The sequence below is a fragment of the Protopterus annectens genome, chromosome 3.part0 (genome assembly GCF_019279795.1).
Source record: "Protopterus annectens isolate FY-2018-M chromosome 3.part0, PAN1.0, whole genome shotgun sequence".
NCBI lineage: Eukaryota > Metazoa > Chordata > Ceratodontiformes > Protopteridae > Protopterus > Protopterus annectens.
In genome coordinates, this window is record NC_056731.1 from 1,856,231,392 (window position 1) to 1,856,253,647 (window position 22,256).

Sequence of the window (22,256 nt, forward strand, 5' to 3'; positions counted from 1 at the left end):
GCTGGGGATGAAAAATAAATAGTGCTACTGAAAAGTGTGCAACGAATGTTTGCCCATGTGTTTTCTTCTACTCTGTTCTACATTGCAAGGCGTGTCTGTCATTTTGACTGTCAGAACCCTACTACAGGAAGAAGGCAATGTTGCATATTGCCCAACGAAATGTAGAAACATAAATGTACATTGCAGTATGTGGATAGTTGATGTGCAGTCCATTTAGTCAGTAGAGATTGAAAGCGCACTGGCCAGGGAGGTTTCATCCTGAGGATCAAACCTAGCTAGTGAGGACTAAATCCTGTATACCTCCCACTCTTAATGTGTGGTGTTATGTAGTATGCAAATGTCATGTCATATACATTGTTGCAACTCATGCTACTATTTTACGTTTCCTGTCACAAGTATGATCATGGGGCACGTATTTGCCTACCTTCTGTACCTTCATTTAGTCAAAAAGGATTGAGCTGAATGGCCAGATTTCATTCCTCAGTACTGGTTTCTTTTTTTCTGCCTGTATGTTTGCATATTTGCAGAATTGTTACACACGTCATTACTTCCAGGTTAACAGAAAGCTTTCCTATAACGCACCCCCCCCCCCCAAAAAAAATCATTTATAGTGCACGATACACAGGGATAGAGAATGCAACCCACAACTTATTACCTTTTTCTAAATACAAGATAAAGAAATACTTCAGTGCAGTTCCATGACCAAAAATTACCGTCTCCTTTTAGCTGTAAACTTTATTAACCGAAATGGTCCTAGGGCTTATCAGCTGCTCGGAGACCTCTGCTTCATCCTACTTTTGGATCCTTAAAACAGCGGAGTCTCTTGTAAATAAATAATTTACAAATGGTTATTACTGCATGACAAACACGCTCTGCGTGCTACAATTACTAAAGGGCATTTAAGAGGACGCCCAATATTTGGAGGAGAATGCAATGGGTTCATATGTGAAATGCTGCTTACAGACGTAAATAATTATATATAACGGAGAAAAAAATGCGCGGGCCTCTTGTCTACAACATCCTAAAACCATTTAGAAATCTAGAGAAAATGAACGTTTGCATAATCAACTTCGTTGTTTAAAAACAAATAATTAATTTTGAACACCACATCACAATTAAGGCACATGCATATATTCTCCAAATGTTAAAATATGTCTTCTCCGTGGCCTAAGTGCTTGTTGTGTCCGAGTTAATTTAAATATTTAGTTACTTGTGTCGATCTTATTCAGATATAAAAATTATACAGGAAAAAATGAATGTGAAACAAACTTAAGTGGAAAAGCGCTGTCCAATTTAAAAACAATTAACCTGTTTTTTTTTTTTTAACAGCAGTTTTTCTAAATAATCAATTGAAGCTCTCTAAGGATAGCCAAAAGTCAGATATTTGACTATTATATAATACACATGGGAATAAATAAGTTACAGAAATATTCCGAATTTGTATTCTTTTGTGCACATCATGTATGCTAGGTTACACTGGATGAGAGCCATACTTCACATTTATTTTAGATGGTAGTATTATTGCATAAAGTCAACTCCTACAGTGAAGCTGCTGCGAGTATTAACAGTTTGGCCAGACTATGGGGGAAATTATGTTGAACTGAAAATGCTATATATCTTAAAACGATGCATACTGCAAACAGTTTTTACTGTGATTGATCCATTAACAGAATTTGTAGTAAACTTACTCGTAACAAACAGATTAAAGAAACCAAGATAAAGTATTAACTTTAACTGCGTGTGCACTTTTTTGACTTGATATTTGATATCATTTGGAATTAAATGTTAGGCATACATTAAATGACGCATCTTGCAGAATAGCATTTGGCAAGAACAGCTAAGGCAAGCGGGATTTAAACGGGCCACTGCAAAATTAAAAACAATGACAATATAAGACTGTGTAGGTGTCAACAGTATACACACACACACAAACACGCAAGGCAGTGTGTTTCTTAGCACACGCCCTGGTGCCAAGAAATGCCAGTGGAAAGGATCTGTGTTTGCAGGGTGCTGCAACTGCTGCACTTGTGACCCCAAAGCTATTCGGGTACACTTAGGTCCTGTCCATAGGTGGACTGCTCGCATGAAGCTGCTGAAATCTCCTGAGGCAGCCCCTTTAAGGTGGGAGTGACTTAGAGGGCTGGAGATTTTTTTTTTCCGGTTGTTGTGCTCAACTAGTTGAACGAGTTGGTGTTGCTGCTGCCTGATTGCTCAGCTAAGATCCACCCTACTGTGCGTAAGAGAGCAAGTAAGGATTTATTCAAGACTTTGCTGGCCTCCAGCAGCACTCTTTCTAAGAGAGCCTTTCTTAGTACTACAGTACCAGCAGCAGGAATAACTTTATTATACAGCTCGACACACATACACAAGTACAGAAACACACAAGTAAAACCGGCAGCAGCAGCCGAGCCTCCAAACTATGAGTGGAGTATTCGAGCGGAGGGTCCCAACTATCCGGTCCAGCAACAGTGATTTCCAGCCAACCTTCCAGCCTACCGTTGCTATCATGCACCACCCGTCGCAAGAGTCGCCCACGTTGCCCGAGTCGACCGCCACTGAGGCGGGCTATTACAGCCCAACGAGCGGAGCCCACCATGGCTACTGCTCGCCCGGCTCTTCGTCTTACAGCAAGGCTCTCAACGCCTATCAGTATCAATACCACAACATGAATGGATCGGCCACCACCGGGGGGTTCCCGGGCGCCAAAGCCTATGCGGAGTATGGCTACGCCACCCCCTACCATCACCACCAGTACAGCAGCGGCGCTTACAGCAGGGTACAGTCAGCCGCCAGCCAGCCAGGTGAGGAACAGCTCAGTCATAGCCCCTGTATGGCCATCTCATCGGGATGTCTCTCCTTCGGGTCTAGCCATCTTTCTTTCACCGAGACAGCTTGCTTGCTAACTATAACAAATAAGCCCGTAATTAAACACTCTTTTCTAAGACTCATTTCATTTACATACAACTATATAACTAAGGCCGTGGAGGAGCCAGCGTTTTAGTTTTGCTGCCTGCACAACGGCCACAGTGACCCAATCTTTTCGACTTTCCTTCAGTTTTAGAAGCATTAACACATAGATGTTGACCTTTAACTGCCAAAACCTTGCTAATTTTCTGCTTGCTGACCGCTCAGGCACCAGTTTGTAACCAAAGCAGTTAACAAAGCATGCTTTGCCATTATGTGCCAGTAAACAAAGCATGTTTGTCATATGCCGCATTATATGCCACATTTTCCGCTTTTTTTTTTTTTGCACAAAGTCTCCGCACACACAATGCGTTGTATTGGAATGGGTTGTAGTCAGCTGGCACTCTGGTTCTATTTTCTCACTCTTTCCTTAATTTAATTTCCAAGGGCAGAATGTCCCCAGTTTCTGTATTAATGACTGCATCGTTTTAACTTGTAATTAGTTATTGTATTGTATTTACACCGGGCTGCATTGTATTGATTCTGATCTGACTTTTAGTCAGAGGATAGTTGTTGCATATGAATTCACGCACAAATGCATACACACAAAACGGCACAGTTTCAGCGGGAAAGGAGGCAATTGCAAATTCAAACAAATTCACTTTTGATCTGTATGTGCACACTAAATGAAACCCAGAAATTCAGTATTAATAAATTACTTTTAACTACACCGTACCGTGCATAATAAGAAAGATTGAATCTTCAGTGTGCTCACTAGTTATCGTGAATGAAATTGATAGTCTTTCATTGTCACACTTCTTTATAGTGATGTATTTGTGCAACTCATACACGAAAAGTAATATACCACATATTCTCCCTGTTGTAATAATTTGGTTAAGAGCCGTGTGTTGAAACTTAAAGACATCCATCTTATAGTCTCCTTCAGTTTTTTGTAAGTTATGCACAAACACAAGAACAGATTTTTTTGAACGAACAAAGCAGCAGAATCCCGCCTAAATGGCACTAGCACTGAACCAAGGCTGCATAAATAAATGCACTCATTAGAGCAAAAATGCAGTCCTTGACTGCTTACCCTATTTAAGAGTTAATTACAGTTTAATTTTCCAACAACAATTGATGGTCGGTACATTTCATTAACATATGCCCTGTAGTCCGAAACGGATACTGAAAAAATAGATGCATATAACTAAAACGATAGTAAATGTTGCATTTCATATACTTTTTGGTTACACGTTTAGCTTTCACATACGATGTGCTCACAACTAAAATTGCAGCTACCTTTCACCCTTTAATGTTTAATAAGATTGTGGCGTATAACACAAGAAGTAAAGCGATCATTCAGCTTTAGGTTTAAATGTGTGCACACAGCGCTCCCCTTTTGTGTTAGATATTAATGTATATACCTATTTTGTCTTTTAGAAAAGGATATAGTGGAGCCCGAAGTAAGGATGGTAAACGGCAAGCCGAAGAAAATAAGGAAACCCCGAACCATCTATTCCAGCTTCCAGTTAGCGGCTCTACAGAGAAGATTTCAGAAAACCCAGTATCTGGCATTGCCCGAGAGAGCAGAGTTGGCAGCATCCCTAGGACTAACTCAGACCCAGGTAGGTGACCTTCACTGAAGTCCAGTATTGCTGCGTAAAATTAGGAAGAGCCGCGGTGATAATGGCATGCACAGACCAAGACTGCAGGTGTTACTTGCATAACTTGTTTACTGACCCCATGCTTTCTTTTCTACTCTCTGGAAAAAATCATTAAAATGTTTTGTGTGCGAACATAAACGGGTGGATAAGCTTTGCGATCTAGTATTTCTACTATTGTTAACTGTATTTAGTGCGTTTAGTGGTTGGTTTAAGTAACTTAGTTTTGATACTTATAACGGTAATTACAGATTTACGGCACTGAGTTGTGTTTCCCCAGTTGTATGTCTATTTTGTAATAAAACAACACATTAGCGTTTGTGTTGAGAACTGAGATGCTTTGTTTTTTAGGAATGTGTTTAGGTGTAAGCGTATGTATATATATATATACACACACACACACACACACATTAGTGCAATGTCGTAGGAGTTAACCGATATGATGGAGTCTGTATTGTGATGTTAGTATGTCTGTTGTCATTTTAACAGGTGCTGCTGAATACTGTGCTTAAATAATTTTGAATTTGACTTACACAGTTGTAACTGTCACCAATATGACCCATTAGTATGTACTCAAGTGTAACCCATAGTCACTGGACATTGTAAGATGTAGCTAGTTTATTAATAACAGTATTTATCAGCGGCTCTGTGAGCCAGCAGATATATATATATATATATATATATCAAATACTACAAAATCCACCATTATTCATAACTGAGATCTGGATCATCAGATTTAAATTACACGGAAGAGGAAGGGGTGAGCTTCTTTAAAAACAATACCTAGATGTACAGCTATCCCTTTTTATATATAAACCAACTTAAAGAAGCAGCTGAACAGCGACAGGAGTACATACGGTTTTCCTTCAAATGCAGTCACATAACAATAGCTAAAGCAAACGAAGTGCTAACAGAAACAATAAAGCTATTTTAAGTTTATGTATGACATTCTGTATGAAACTCCTTCCATTCTATTAAGCACATTTTCGTTGTATGACTGTTTTTGGTCATGTTGATGGTTTATGTTTGCATTTTTAGCGGCCTGGTATTTATGCCTGTTGTGCAAAAGCGGCTGAAAGTTGTTTATGAATGTGTGTAATTTCTGTTCTGAGTACTACTGTCTGCTCACACGCATGGAGAAAAAAGGTGCTTCATCAAACACACTGGATTACATCTTTTAATTACTGTGTAGACACCCTTCCTAGATGTTTGTGAGTTTCGTTGAAGCTCTTCTTTACAATTTTTTGCTCTAGGCTACCCCCCCCCCTCCCCCTGTTAGATGCAGGTGTATTTTGTCATTACATCGTGTCCTTAGTAGGTAAACACAACATTGCATTCATTGTTCTCTTCGAAATTGATTTGTGTGTGTGTGTGTGTGTGTGTGTTTCTGCATGTGTTTGTGTTTGTATGAGTGTGAGTCTGTGTGCACATACGCCAGCCTTTTATGTTATACTTTGCTACAATGCTTGATAATTTCATACAAGAGTTTGTAAGAGTAATCCGATGTTAATGATAGCGCAAAAGGTATGTTCAGTTTAAGGTTAGGTGCAGGTAGTTATTTTTAAGCACGGTGAATAGCAATAGTTTTGGTTTGGTGATGTATTTAGAGATTAAAGATATATACACAGACAGAATCGCTGGAATAAACTTCAGTAGACGCACACAGATAAATGGGAACACCGCTTTCATTCTCTGTCACTTTTTACTTGATTTTATGTTTTAGTAAAAGTTGAGATAGTTGTCTCAGTAGCTTTGGCGGGGTTATAGTCATTGAATTGATTTTTCATCACAATTTTTTGCAGCATTTTAAACACTGAAATGTTTACTCCTATTACAATAAAAAGGCTGGTTTGCTATTATTTTACTTCTTCCACTGTCCAGACAGGTTTATGGGTTAAACAGTGTGATTCCTTTTCTGATTGTGCATGCTTCCTTTCGTTTTGGGAAAGTTTAGATGGATTAGCTGGTCTTCCTATTTTGAATATACTATGCTATTATAATAACTAGGAAGGGTGGACAAGTGACAGAAGCTATCCCCTAATGAGCTTGTTGCTTTTCTTCTTCTAGGTTAAAATTTGGTTTCAGAACAAACGGTCCAAGATTAAGAAGATCATGAAGAATGGAGAGATGCCTCCAGAGCATAGCCCGAGCTCAAGTGATCCAATGGCTTGCAATTCGCCTCAGTCTCCTGTGATTTGGGAACCTCAAGGCCATTCCAGGTCCATCAACAGCCATTCTCACCCTCATGCACCACCGTCAAATCCATCCCCAGCCCCGAGCTATCTAGACCCTGCCAACCCTTGGTACACAAACTCTGTGGCCCCTCACTTGCAGCCTCACAGCTCCCTGCAACATCCGTTGGCACTAGCGTCTGGGACTATTTATTAACTGTTTTCTGCATGGACTTATACAGTGAAGGTTTTATGAAGACACAGGAACATTTTGGGGATTATTTAGAACAATGAAACACTGCGAACTCTATGGCGAGATTGTGCCTGTAATTTATTTGCGTTCTGAAGGAGTTTGATCCCAAGGACTAATTTGTTGCAAGCGTGGACACTTTCTGTGGTGCCTTGAATTTTATGACCTCATTTTTCCAGAGACGTTTTTACAATGTTGTTCTAACCTTGTAAATATCTGTAGATAGAAGAATTGAACTGTATATTCTGGATAAATAAAATTATTGACACCGAGGAGATCTGATCTAAAACGTTGCTTCTTTATGTGTCGTTAGCTGCATGGGTATGCTTTAAGATTTGCAACCTGTGCTTAAGATTGAAATCATTTGGATACCGATTTTGCAATATTCGAAAATATATGGGGTGTGTGAGTGTTAATGAGTGCTTGCTTTGGACCAGTGTTGTGGGCAACTACGTTTGCATTAACTCATTGAAAAGCATTGTGCATCGTTTGATCTGCTTGTGGAAACATGCCACTATCTATTTAAATAGTCGAGCTCGACCTGAATGCTATTTATAATTAATTAAAGCTAGTGGCAGGTTTAGAGAGGTGGCCTGTGACAGATTTAGAGATATAACCTGCATACACTTGACCAGAGCTGATAGGACTGGTAGCTGCTTTGGACTGGTGGGCATTATTTAAACAGCGCAGCAGTATACTTGTTATCCGTTTCTAGTTAAGCTGGAAGATAGGAACGGTAATTAGGGTATAAGGAAAAGTGCTTGCTGAGAAAACACATGGCATTTACCATAAAGCTTAGCATTCCAAAATGAATGTATTTCACTGTGCAACATTTTAGCATATTTCTATAAGGCACGGCGTTGTAGTCAGGCATCGTATATTGTGTAGCCCATAACTCCCCATCTGCCCATCATCTTCACTTCTGGACTGTCTCGGAATATGCAATATTAAATAGGTATAAATCACGTCACCATACCTCTCAACTGTCCAGATTTGAGCAGAATGTCCAGATTTGTTGCCCCTATTGTTGGTCTATTTCTCATAAAAATTGTGGTTTTCAGGCAAATCAGTGGCAAATCACTGAGGACTGAAGTCAGAAAATAATGTCAGACATTTGAGTTTTAGTCTTCATATCTTTCAAAAAAGTCGCGATAATGTAAAAACTGTTATTCTATGAACTTTTTACGTTTGTAAAAGCAATATTTAAAAAAAGTGTCCCTATTTCTGAGCCTTTGTTCCCTCATTATCCGTGCCTTTGTCCATATTTCTTGGTCTAGGAGGTTGAGAGGTATGCACGTCACATATTTTAAGGGATTCTTAAAATGGGCACATTTTGTGAAAGGTGTTCAGACATCCGAGAATTACATTTGACTTAATTGCTACGAAGACAGAAGACAAGTTAGCCGATTTATTTTTCTGGAAATTATTAATATTATTCTGCTTGTGCCAGTGAAACGGTTATAAAGAAATGAATATGACCAGGTTGTTTGAAAAAATGGTTTGGATTAAACTTGTCCCAGCGATTCTTTCACTAGTATGCTTAATAATGCATCTGCCCCTCCAACACACACACACACACACACACACACACACACACACACACACACACACACACACACACGTACTCAAGAGGACCCTAATAGTATGCGTTTTGCTGTGTTGTAACTCCAGAAATCAACACGACATTCTTATAACTTTCCGGCACTATGGCGTGCATGCTTCTAGTTTTGAAAATTCATATTGGCTTTACAGTCTCTTTAACAATACAGTTGACCTAAGTAGTGTCGGGTGGTAAAGCTGCATGTAAAATTATGTGTGTGCGGTGGGAGTGCTTTTTCCACATTCAGCATTTTTTTCCTGGTGCCTAACAGACTGGCCTCAGCTTCTGCTTTCTTCTTCCCTACAATTAACAGCTTGGAGCTGGAGGGAGCAGGCTTGGGGGCGGCAGACAGATCAGAAGCAGAGCGCATTCCTGTGGCTGCAAAGCGGCTCCAGAGCTGAGCCGCTCCCGGCCACGACCCACCTCAAACCGACACAGAGACTCTGCTGGGAGAGGCCTTGGCCTGAAAGCCCTAAACCCCATGTGCTGCCGCGATTTGGGAATCACAGACGCCCTCACCAGGACTAGGCGCAGAACCTGCTGGCAAGCAGAACTCCTTACATCTGGCTTCCTGATTTAGAAGCTGTTTGTTCTTGCGCTCTCTGCACTTTGTTTACAAAGCTGTAAGCAAATATGCAAATAACGCAGTACAGCTCAGTATTAAGTATTACAGCCATATATAAAATGCGTTCTGCACTACGATTAGTGTTCAGGTTATGTTCCTTAATAAGCAAGCCAGCCAGCTCCTCTTGAAATACAATGACAGCAGAGACACATGTGTTTTCTGTTTATTTGAGCGAATAGCATGTGGTCCATAAACCAACTTCGATGCCTCAGATGTTTGTATGTGAGTGCTTATGTGTGTGTGTTGGGGGGGGGGGGGGTGCGCGCAGTGTTGGTTTTAAATAAACTAATTAAGAATTGTGGCTTATTGTGGGGAACACGTAGCATTTATTTTGTGCACATTATAATGTATAGTCATTATTTATATAATCTGACCCATGTGTAAGCTATACAATTTAGGGTAGGCTTAATGAGAAGCTATAGGTGGAGGGCTGTAGTTGGAGATCAGTTTCCCGTACACCGTTTCTTTGTGTATTGTATTGCCGTGTAGATATCTACTTAAATATCAAATATTAAGAATAAACGGTAGTGCCAAGTTTTATACTAATCAGCTACACATAGGGCGAATCAGGCAAGTGCCGAAAAGTTGCATGAAACAGGACGATGGCACTCCATCTGAATTTGTATGCAACTTAATTGAAGTTTCCTTTTCCTGATGAGTAACCAAGCGAACTTCAGTCCTTATTATGAACAGCATGTTATGTTGTGAATGTGTACCTATCCAGACCAAATGACGGAATGAATTTAGGTCTACAACATTGCTTTGGTTATGTAGTTTAGCAGTATAAAGCTTGGAGTAAAATGCAAGGTGTGGGCTATTAAACATGTACTCCCTCCCAGGCAAATATGCCATTAGAGAGATAGGAGAGAGAGGAATAATTTTCCTGCAAAATAGGACCGAAGCCCTTTTAGTTTACTCAAGAACCATCAGAAGTGTTTTCAATTTTCATTATTATTTATTTTACGATTTGATGACTGAGTGGGTGGGCTGGTCTTTTGACCTCTTTCAGACATGCCCGGGGTACAAGAAGAGTCCAGTAAAAATAAATAAATAAATATATTGCAGCATAGTTGTTATGCATGTATAATATTTAGCATGCAGTCATTAACTAGATTGAATAGCAGAAAAAAAATCCCAAAATATTACTTTATGTACAAGGCTAAACATTAGAAAGACAGGCCTCAAGGGAAATGATTCATGACTTTCCCACTGGATACATAAATGGTTCAAACAATCAAAACATCGCAATATGGTTTAAAAATAACTAGAGACTGTTTATTATCAAACACTCACAATATGAGATAAAAATAATTAATTGAATGTTTATTGTTGAACCATAATGAACAGCCGTGTTGTCCTGCATGAACATTCTTTATCACACAATAAAGAACTTGGTCTTCCTATAAATAAAACCCAGTGTCTTATCCACCAGCAAATCTAAATACCATTCATTCCTGTTTAATCCATTTCAGGGTCAGAGGGGAGCTGATGCCCACCCCAGTACTAAGTAAGTATAATGCAGTAAAAGCAGTCCTAAATGGGTGGCTATCCCATAACAAGAGACACTCTCAGGGTTACTCACAGGTAGTCAGCTACATAAACTTTTAAAAACATCAGCTCAGAAAGATCTTAATGCAATATGTAGAACACAACATGTATACAGCATGTTTAAAAATAGGATGAATTGTCAACTGTTACTGTTGTAGCTGTTTATGGTATTAGCACATCACTCAGGTGTCCCCTAGTCAAGGGGAATTGAGCCTTGCCATATACATGAAATGCATTTTTTGTGCTCCATATGTACCGCCTTGCGTATCAGGTTAAGAAATGGTCGTTATTTTCAGAGAATTCTGTACAATTCTCAGGAATCTACAAGTAAGATTAATGCAGGTTCTTTCTACATTCCTTTGTACGTTTGTTGGTTTCTTACTTTCTTTTTTCTTTTCAAACAACTTAGTCCAAGGTTGTAACACAGGCCTGAATTGTTGTTGTTTACATAGTGTGATCTGAAAACAGCATTTTGAAAATGGATGAGTTACAACTTTACATGGCTGTGCGGAAGCAGAGTTATGTAAACTATGTTTGTATACAAAATATAGGGAAGGGGTAAAGACGATATCCCCCTAATAAAAATGTCATAATTCTTGTTAATCATAAAAGGAAGGTAAAGATGAGTGAATAAAATCAAAAAATGAGACTTGGAAATGTTACTCCACACACAGGACTGTGTCAGTGCTGTGGTGGTCGTAGGCAAACTGTTTAAATTAAATTCTAGTTTACAGGGCCAAAGCTGCTATTTCATGATCATAGAAAAAAGTTGATTCTGATTGCCAGTTGATTCCCCACCCCACCTCCTCTAGCCAGGTGACCAGAGACTAACTCTGTTCTATCTTTTTTTTTTGTGCATCAGTACTACCCCACCCCGGAATGAGACCGTTCCACTGTTTTTAAGGTAGGGGAAGGTGGGGGGGGGGGGCAATCTGCAGCATCACAAACTGTCCTAAACATCAGCTAATGTGTGTGTGTGTGTGTGTGTGTGTGTGTGTGTGTGTGTGTGTGTGTGTGTGTGTGTGTATAACCATAATGGGTGGAGCTACTTATGCCACGTGCACCACAGCACATAGCATCAATTAGCTTCAGCTCCCACCCATCATTCTATAAACAATTTTAACAAATATCTGCCAAGTGATAACGGCCATACCTTTCAACTTTACAGATTTTCGCAGAATGTCCAGATTTTTGCCTCATACTTTGGTCCATTTTTCATAAAATTGTAGTTTTCTGACAAATTATTGGCAAGTCATTAAAGATTGAAGTCAGAAAATAGTGACATACATTTGAGTTTCAGACTTAATACCCTTCAGAAAATTCATGCCATAGTAAAACCTGTTATTCTATCAACTTTCGAAATTTGCAAGCGCAATATTGAAAAATTGTCCCTATCTTTGGGACTTTGCCTCACACCCCATTACTCTTGTTCTAAGAGGGTTAAAGGTATAATAAAGGCACTACCCCATCACTGGAGTGTGTGATCATTAACAGAATTGCCCCCACCTCCTACGCCCATGTGGAGTGGGGCAAGCTGGCCAAAAGCTGCTCCTTTTCCCACCTTCCCAGTTTCTCCAGTGTCCAACAGATTAATTGAACTGGATTATCATCTGGTTGTCACTCAAGGTTTCAATCATCTACACCATATAGCTAGGCTTATCACTTAGTTTCTTTGTAGTTTCAGTGTAAAACAGCGTAAAAAGCTTTGAACATTTTAGGCAAAAGTAGAAGAAAATGCTATAAAAGAAAAAGTATGTAGTTACTCTGTTTATTGATACAGGCTCATAGATTCATAGGTTCATACTAGGCTATCTGCCCTAGGGCATTTATAAGCCTAGCCAGAATATGTTTGGCTTTTGCCACCCATTTTAAATTTATTTTGCTATGCCCTTTTTCGAGGTTAGTATACTGTGCCTCTGTCTAACAGTGACACAGAAGTGATACCCAGGGTAAACCTATGATCTCCCATCCACTCATCAAGATTCCTCTTGAAGAGAGTCAATGAGGGACTCTGCCTAATCTGGACTGGGAATTTATTCCAGAGTGAAGGGAGCCTCTGGGTTATGAATCTGTCCCTCCAGCATGTCCTATTTATTTCAGTGCTGAGGTTCAAGTCTTTCGAGCGCGTAGCTCGATGGGATTTGGATTTTCTGAGGTGCAGCATGTCCATTAATTCTGGGTTGGACATGGCTTTATACGTCAGGCACAGATCGCCTCTGAACAGGCGGTATGCCACTGAGTAGAGCTGGAGTTTCTTTAACCGGGCAGCATATGGCATCTGTTTGGGCCCTTTGATCCTCTTGGTGAGGTACTTTTGGGGTCTTTCCAGTTGCTGCAGGTGTCTGGTAAGGTACATCCCAAAAGGGGCATTGTACTCAATTATGGGCCTGATGAGGGATGAGTAAAGAGGCACGATGACCTCCCCTGATCTAGATGTGAATCCCTTCATGATTAGGTGGGCTATATAAAATGTTTTTCTAACCACTTTGGCCACGTGGTTGTCAAATGAGAGATTGCTATCAACTTGGGTCCCCAGGTCCCTAATTACTTCTTCTGTACTAAAACCTGGACTGTGACCAGACACAGACCTTTCAACATCTAAGCACAAGAAATCTGGGCAAAGCCAAAGATAAATGTAAGGGCAATGGCCCAAAATCAAGGACAGATTTTAAATACTGCTCTCAGAGACTTAGAAAGCTGCTACAATAAGTGGTTTTGCATTCACATGCATTTTGTAAGTGACATGAAGACCTAAACTCAAATGTTTGCATTATTTAGTGAACTCAATCCTTAATGATTTGCCAAAAAAAAAAAAAAAAATTTTATGAGAACCAGACCTAAAACATTAGTTGAAAATCTGGACATTCTGCAAAAATCTGAACAGTTGAGAGGTTTGCGAGGGACACCTGAAGTTCAGTTAAAAACTGGGAAGTTGGAGGAGCCAGTGAAAGGTTGGGAATGAGTGGTTTACATCAGCCCACCCACCCCAGGGGGAAGGTAAAAGGAAGTGAGATGTGCTTGGGCATCCCTCACACACACACACACACACACACACACACACACACACACACACACACACACACACACACACACACACACACACAGACACAGACACACACTCACTCACACACACACACACACACACACACACACACACACACACACGCACACATACACACACCCCTGATCCCATAGTGGAGACTGGTACATGTGGGGGGCTGTCTACAAGGGGGCAGGGCAATAACTGAGTCACAGACAGAGGCATAGTAATATGCCACAACTCCCGTTGAATATCACCCCCATGGGATGTTATAGGTATGTATATGTACAGGGTTGATAGGCCTTAGGGAGATAAGCACTTCCTGGATAGCAGTGTCAAGCTGCCCTCGATCTCCTCACCAGTCATGAACATAGCTGAAATTGCCTGGGTGAGGAAGTCAGGTCTGGTAAACCTAGAGAGTGAAGAGAGGCTCTGGGAGAAGCTGGTGGTCAACTGGGGGAGAAGAACTCAAAAATACTACAACAAGGGAAGAGTGTGCACTTGAAATACATTGCTCTTTTGTGTGTTAATTCATCATTTAAATGTCTTTGACACTGTCAATAATACAATACATGGGATGACACTATGATGAAATAAACCAGTCCCTATAGGGACATTTAAAGTTACCCAACTATACCGCTAGTAGAAAACATTTGCAAAGCTTCTTTTTTAATGTAACCATAGTGTGTATCCTAATACATTCCGTTGCTTGTATAACCTATATATACCCAGCTGTATTGCAGTAAACTCATACTTAAAACATAGGATGCCTTTATTGTTATTTTATGATAAAAAATAACTTTCATTAAAGACATATGACAGCTAAATATAGCACTGCTATACAGGGTCCCTGGCAAAGTGGGGTGAGGAACTTTCTACCTTGGGTGACTGGTTTCATTAGTGGCCTTGATACAGGAGAAGCTAGCTGAACTGGGGGTGTATGGGTTGGGAGTGAATCGCTGACCTCAACTCCTACAAAAAAAGACTCCATCTCTAGGAAGGTTAGAAAGTGGAGAAGCTGCCTGAGGTGGGGTTGCATGGACACCTGAAGGAAGGCCACATGGAGAACCTCATGCAGATTTAGATACAATGAACATGAGCCCATCAAGAAGTGTGGATGCATCCTGGATGAATTTTTATTTATTTATTTACCTTTTGCTGACCGCAATAGTCCCTCTAGGCCAATGACGTTTTTTTCAGAGGAGGATGGGATTTTTTATTTATTTATTATTTAATTTATTATTTGACCAGCTTAGTTCCACTAGGCCAATCACATCTTGTCAGGTGAGACCTGTGCTGGTATTCCTAGTGGGGAAATTTGGTCAGGGCACTTCTCTTACTCCTTTCCATAAGTGCTGAGGGATCTTTTACATCCACCTGAGCTACCCACCAACTCAGACAGATGGGGCCTCCACTTAAGGTCACACCCAAAGGACAGCTTACTCAGGAGTGAAGTCCCCCCCCCCAACAGCCTTCTACACTAAAGGTGACTATGCTACCTGTTGAACTACTAGAACTGTGAAAGGTCTTCCTGGGTGCAGCATACAAAATGTGACCTTCTTTCCAGTTGGATGACAGGAGCAAATAGAAACTTCTCTGCTGGATGGACAATGAGCAACAATCTCCTGTTCCTGCCTCTCCTCTAAAAGTCCTAGGATTTTGGGTTCAGGAGGAACAAATGGACTTAGTGTAGGATCTTGATGTTCTGCTGCAAGGGTCAAAAAAGAAAAAAAAAAGATTGTATTACTCTGTCCCTGTATAACACACACACACACACACACACACACACACACACACACACACACACACACACACACACACAGATAAATGTGTGAGTTATGGTTTCTGCTGAAGCACAAGTTTCTGAAAACACCATGTTTCAGAAATTGTGCTTATTTCACCAAAGAAAGGGTAATGGTGAACCTTAAAATCCTGCATGCAGACTCTAAGCATGTTTTTTTTTTCTCTGAATAATGGAAACATCGGAGGTTATTATATTAAGTACCAAGGGGCGTGAAGAGTGCACCCCCCAAGTCTCAATCGTGTATAAAACGCTGATGGAATACATGGTAATCAGAGGATGAGAGTAGCTGTTTACCATATTTTGAACAGAACTTTGTGTATTTGCAATAGAATGTTCAGTAGTTTGGGGATATTTCTAAAGCTCTGCTGTCTCACAAACTTGGATAAATCTGTTAATTTATTCATTGAAGGGAATGAGTTATTGCATGTGTTAGACAAAAAAGAAAATGCATATACTGCCCGGCTGCCATGTTTTCACGTTACCAAAGCAGGGCTTTTTATATAAAAGTTTGTAGACTAAATCATACCTAAAAGGTCAGAAGTTCACCTTTTGCTAAAAAAAAGTTCACTGTTGTAGAACCTGAATTCTTTCTGATCGTTTCTGCAATGTTGGTGGGTTTCAGGTACAAAGCAATAGTTTTATCCAACGGCAACTGGAACGTTAACAAATACGTTTACCGTAATATCTCGGGTATAGCTCTCAGACTGTCCAGATTTTTTACTCATATTTTTGGGCTGTTCCTCATAACATCTGTGGGCTTCTAGAAAATCATTGAGGAATAAAGTTATTAAATAATGACATACATTTGGGTTTCATGTTTCATATCCTTCAGCGAATGCATGTCAATGCAACATTAATTATTCTGCCAAATTTCTAGGTTTATAACAGCAATATTTAAAATATGTCCCTTTGTTGGTCCCTTTTCCCATCATTATTTTTCCCTTTCTCCAGATTTCTTGCGCTAAGAGGTTGAGGGGTATGATTTCAGGACAATTATTTCTTTTGCTTTTCTTGCAGTACACAACTGCCCAAATATGGACTGTCCTACGCAAAGAGTGACAGGTGGTAATCCCACATATATTGACAAATTTCACAAAAATCACAAAACTGCATGGAGCGCTAAGCGTCTGAATTTCAGTACTCACAAAACAATTCATTTCAAATTGCAGGGCGTCATTAAGGGTACGCCAAAGGACAATGATATCAGTAAATGGGATGGTTTGTAAACGTTTGATACCTGCAAATGTTGCTTTAACATATTTTATCACTTGTTTATTTTATTAAACATTATTCATCTTCAGCAATCATCTGACCACTGTTAGAGTTATTTGGGGGTCACGTATTTTGACTAGTGATTTCACCACCCCAGCATAGAATGAGCATATTCATTTTCTCATGGAGAAACAAACTAGTAACATTACCACGGGGGTGACTCTGCATTTTAAATATTTGTAAAGTATCGTCCTTAGAAGAGATGTACAAGGAAGAAACAGTAAATATCAGTTTCAGTAACTGACTTTTGGCCCGCTTCATACCTCTCAAAATCTAAACATCAGAAATCTGGACAAAGGCAAAAATAACGGGGGACCAGGGTCTAAAATCAGGGATAGATTTTAAATATTGCCCTTATAATCTCAGAAAGTTGATAGAATAGCAGGTTTTGCATTAGCATGGATTTTATTAAGGATGTGAAGCCTGAAAATCAATATATGTCATTATTTAATGACCTCAGTCTTCAGTGATTTGACAGAAAACCACATATTTTATGATGAACAAACTGCAAATATAAAGGAAAAATCTGGACCTTCTGCAAAAATTTGAGCAGTTAAGAGGCATGGGCCTTCACCTGCATTGTTTCCAAATCTTAAATCTATAGTTTGTACGGAAAAAAGTATATTCATTAAGTCAAGGAAAAACACAATACTAATATTAGCGATCAAGTTTAATGTACGATTAAAAGATTTGTAAATAATTTACTCTTGAAACTGGTTAAGACATAGAATTAATAATTTCAGCGGGTGACTTGAAGCCCTCTATCTGTATTATTTGCAAAGATGAATCCATGTCTCAATATTCATGAGGCTAAAGTGATTGTACTGGCATTCATTTCAATAGTAAATTGCAGACTCAGTGGTTTGTCAACAGTACGTGTGTGTGCGTACGTGTACGCGCGTGGGTTGCGTGCGAGGCACACTGTCCTTACTAAATATTGATTTAGCATTTTTCACGTAATAGAAACAGCCTGTTTCAAACAGGGATGCAAAACCTAGTGTGGCGCAGTCGTTAGGAAGGGAACCAAGACATTTGCTGCTGTAAGAGCAGACTGTGCTCAATGGAAAACAGGAGGAAAAAAAGCAGTGTAGAAGCAGAATCCAGAAAATAAATATGACATCTTTCTTTTGACTTACTCCTCCTGTCAAACAAACTTATAGATTTCCTCAGACACCCAGACTTATAGCCTCCTAAATTGCAGTGATTTTTTTAAAATGTAATGCTTTTTATCTATAATAGCTCCCTCTTCAGTCTTTTACTGCATTTAACTTATGCCTCCAAAATACGCGCGCATGAACGTACGCACGAACGCGTATACACAAGCATGCTAACTCACACCCAGCAAGGGACTGCATTAGATCTTTAGCCCTCAGTAGGCTCTACAACCTAATGCCTTTGAAAAACTAGCAAGGAAAAAACGAGTTAGGGACGTTATTAAGTTTTATGTTATAGAAATCTCAGAAATCATTAAAGTACGTGTTTCATGTTTTGAGGATGTGTGTACTAATATCAGAACATAATATTAAAAAATAATGTTTAGCTATCAACTTAGTTAATGCATTTTAATTAACTGACAGATTGGTGGAAAAGTAATCATCATTAGATACAATTGTAACATTGTTTGTTTTGAAGATGTATGTGTATACTAGTGTAAAGAAATGCTATTAAAGAAAATGACGCGAAACCATCTACTTTTTTAATGCATTCAGTGTTCTCTTTGGACACGCTTCTTAACTTCTTTTGTATTAAAAATCATAGAAGAGGGTTGTAGTACAGCTAGACAAGGTGTACTGTGTCACTTGACAAACTGATGGGAACGTTCATGATCAATGATTGTAAAAATTGCCCGTTTTCAAACATGTTAACTAGTAGAACAATGCTGCTGAAAGCAGTAACGTTATAGGGTTGCCACCTGTCCTACTTTGCAAGGGACAGTCCCTCTTTGGGCAGTTGTGTCCTGCAGAAAAATCGAAAAAATGGCAAATGTCCTGAAATTTTAGGACAAAATTATTTCCTATATTTTATGTAATAGTTGCATAAAACAGTTATTCTGTATCTGAAGCAACTAAATGTTATAAGAAACAGAATAAGGAACTAAAATGTTACAAAAATTTAGGCAAAAACGTGAAGTTCTGTCCTTTGTACTGGCCATCAATATGTTTTTCCTTGCAAAATTTGATGTTTGTACCAAAAATGTCCCACTTTGGGCATTTGAAAAGGTGGCAACCCTATAACGTTAAGATATACACTTCTTTAATGCACTTTAATTAACTATCGCTTTTAGTCTAGAATCATATTTTCCGGAGGGAGGGCAATGTTTTTTTCATCTAGCAGTTAGCACTTAAGGTTTGGCTAGTCACAAGGATATCCGTCAGTAATGCATTCATCTTCATCTACTGGCATACAGTCTGTACTATTTAAGTATTTTCCTTAAAAGTATGAGGAACTTCCTTCTCAAGTCATTCTCTTTGGGAACAGTTAAAACTGTGTTTTACTTACTTGTATCTTTCTTGAATAATTACTGTATACACTCAGTGTGCTGAAAGTGAAATAGTGTCCACATATGAAGTGTTTTAGCAGCTTGGGGGCACCCGTGGGTGCAAGTGGGTAGATGTGGGACAAGAGCGCCTTGTTTTGTAGGTAGAGAAGCAGAACAGTATCATTTTGAGTTGAGGTTGATTTTAATCACTTTATAGTAATGAAGTCCACCACGCAAGATGCCAGATCCCATAAATTCTAGGCAGAAACATGGCATTTCTACAGCTAGTGAGATTTGGCTGTATTGGCTTGAATGTACCCATAACAGTATACCAAGTAAAAGGTAAAAAAAAGAGTCATGACCATTCAGAAGCCGTGTAATTGAAATACTGGTCATTAAGGGGTCATTTACATATAAGTAGTACAGTACAGAAATTTTAAGGGATCAGACGCTGGGGTGTAGACAGGCAATTTAATTTGTACTCGTGTGCTATTATTGCTACCTTTCAACCCACCTGGCAGTTAAACATTTGACCCGTTAGCCCCTCCCCCCCACACAAATGTTTGCACCTATATATATATATATATATATATATATATATATATAGTTATAGTTAAATGTATGTAAGTCTTGTTTCAGGCATTAATTTATACAGTTGTGGATATAATATGGCCTAGAAAAGTCATGGTTTCTCTAAATAATGTCTGCAAAATTGTACTTACATCCTTGATTATACAATGAAGCCTATAGCTTGGGTGGACAGACTTGCTTTGTTTTTTTTTTTTTTTTTTTTTTTTGTCTTAGAGGATTAAGACGCTGTTTCTTGCGGTCCAGTGGTACAATGTTTGGTTTCCCATCGGCTTACTGCGTGACTCTGAGCATGTCCCTTACCCAGACGCCCCTCCCGGGCTCAGTCTGAAAAAGATTCATGGAGATCAGTGCTCTACCCTGGAAAACAAAATTTTAATACATCCTAGAAGGGAATGGTTTCCTCATACCACACCTCTCAAGTGTACCTCATTACGAGGAACGTTCCTCATTTGGGGTCTCGTGTTCCTCAAAGTTCCTCAATGTTCCACATTGAAAGACTCTGTCACACATTCAGTGTTAGGAATTTTTTAAGTGAAATCCATGGTAAATAGAAATGAATCATATTAATTCATTAAAATATCTTCTCTATAAGTAAAACCAACATATTTATGGTCTTCCTAGTTGAAGTTGTTAGTAAGCCATTAGCATGTGTTCCACATTTTGCTCATTTGTTCCACATTATGAGGGCTGGTGTTCCTCATTTTGGAGATGGAAGGTTGAGAGCTATGCCTCATACAAACAGCTTAGAATTATCAAACTACATGTTACTCTTGTTTGCATAGTCATGCTCTTATATTTCCTGTGCTACTACTGAAAAGGAGTCCGACAATTAACATATCCAACATTGATTCCGAGACTGCGAAAAATACATAAATACATAGAAACACAGATGATCACATTATTTTAAGCGAAATATATGTATGTTGCCCTACAGCAACAAATAAGGGATTCAGAACCGATTTACTTACAAACGCATCAAGTGTTTTAAACCATGCAGAAATTGTGAGTGGGGATCCATATATTTAATTCTTCAGCATTTTGAAACCAGTTCTGTGATTGTACTCAGCTACACTAACTTTTAAGGTTATATAGTATAGTCTATATAGATAGATAGATATATATGTCGGTGTGTGCGGGCGCCGTTTGTGTGTGTGTGCGCGCGCGCGCGTGTGAGAGAGCGAGGCGGAAAGACAGTAATACTCACGGACCCTCATAAACATGTCTTGTACTCCCACTATATACTGTGGACAAACGTATTACAAATACAATCTCTTTCTCGAATATTTGTTCCTCTGCAGATAGGTTGCATCAGTATATATTGTGTACTTAATCGTGTGTCACCACAAGCATCGTGGTTTTCAAAGTGGCTACAGGTCTTTATTGGCAGCTTTACTGTAATTGATTATGGCAATCGAAATACATATAGGGAACCAATGTTCCCTCCAAAATGTGGTAAACTACCATTTAAAATGAGGATCAAATTGGATACATATGAAACACATTCAAACAGCTTAAACTGGGAAGCTCAATAGCATAGTTAAAATGCACTGCTTTATACTTGCAAAATGTTAATTTACTTAATCAATACGATTCAGTATTATTTACTACGAGTATTTGTTAAATATTTTAGTAAGGAATGTGTAATGAACCCTTTCAATGGGGAGCAACATAGATCATGGAATTTTAAGACTAAAAACGACGAATATCACACTTTCTTTTCACAACGAAGTACATTTGGGAAGTAGGCACTGAATGATCCATTTCCCCAAAATAGTGTCAAAAACAGTCGCTCTAAGTACTTTTCTTCCATTGCATGCTAAAAATGTAATGATGGCACTTGGATATGGCATCTATGAATGCATTTCTGACACTGTTGGAAAATATATACATATACCTCCAGTCTTTTGTTTTTATTTTGTCAGGAATCGGACTGAATGACACGTGCCCTACCATTTATTATTAATATGATTTTATTATTTTTAACAAAACAAGCAAACTATCTCACTGTACTAAAACTAGCTGATTCATTATTAGGTTCTTAGAATATATAGTCTTCACCCGCGGTAGTAGTGCCGCGGTATCGTTGTCGCCTCACAGCAAAACGTTGTTGCGTTCGATTCTCAGCTAGAGCGTTTTCTGTGTGGAGGCATGCGTGCTTCGTTGAAGGTTGTGCGTCAGGGCTGGTAACTCGGCACGTAAAAATCCACTACCAAAAATTAGCGGACCGGAGTTCGCTGTGGCGACCCCTAACCGCGATAAGCCGAAAGATACAAGAATATCTAGTCTTTACTAGGCTTTTGTCATCCAAATC

General features: G+C 39.2%; 1 protein-coding gene across 1 annotated transcript; it reads left to right on the forward strand.

Annotated features, from left to right (window-relative positions):
* The first annotated feature begins 2,260 nt into the window (after positions 1-2,260).
* On the forward strand, positions 2,261-7,275 carry DLX5 (distal-less homeobox 5). Its single transcript, XM_044065907.1, has 3 exons — positions 2,261-2,801; positions 4,345-4,529; positions 6,633-7,275. The coding sequence occupies exons 1-3, from the start codon at positions 2,420-2,422 to the stop codon at positions 6,951-6,953; spliced, it is 888 nt and encodes a 295-aa protein (XP_043921842.1). The 5' UTR covers positions 2,261-2,419; the 3' UTR covers positions 6,954-7,275.
* The last annotated feature ends 14,981 nt before the right edge of the window (positions 7,276-22,256 follow it).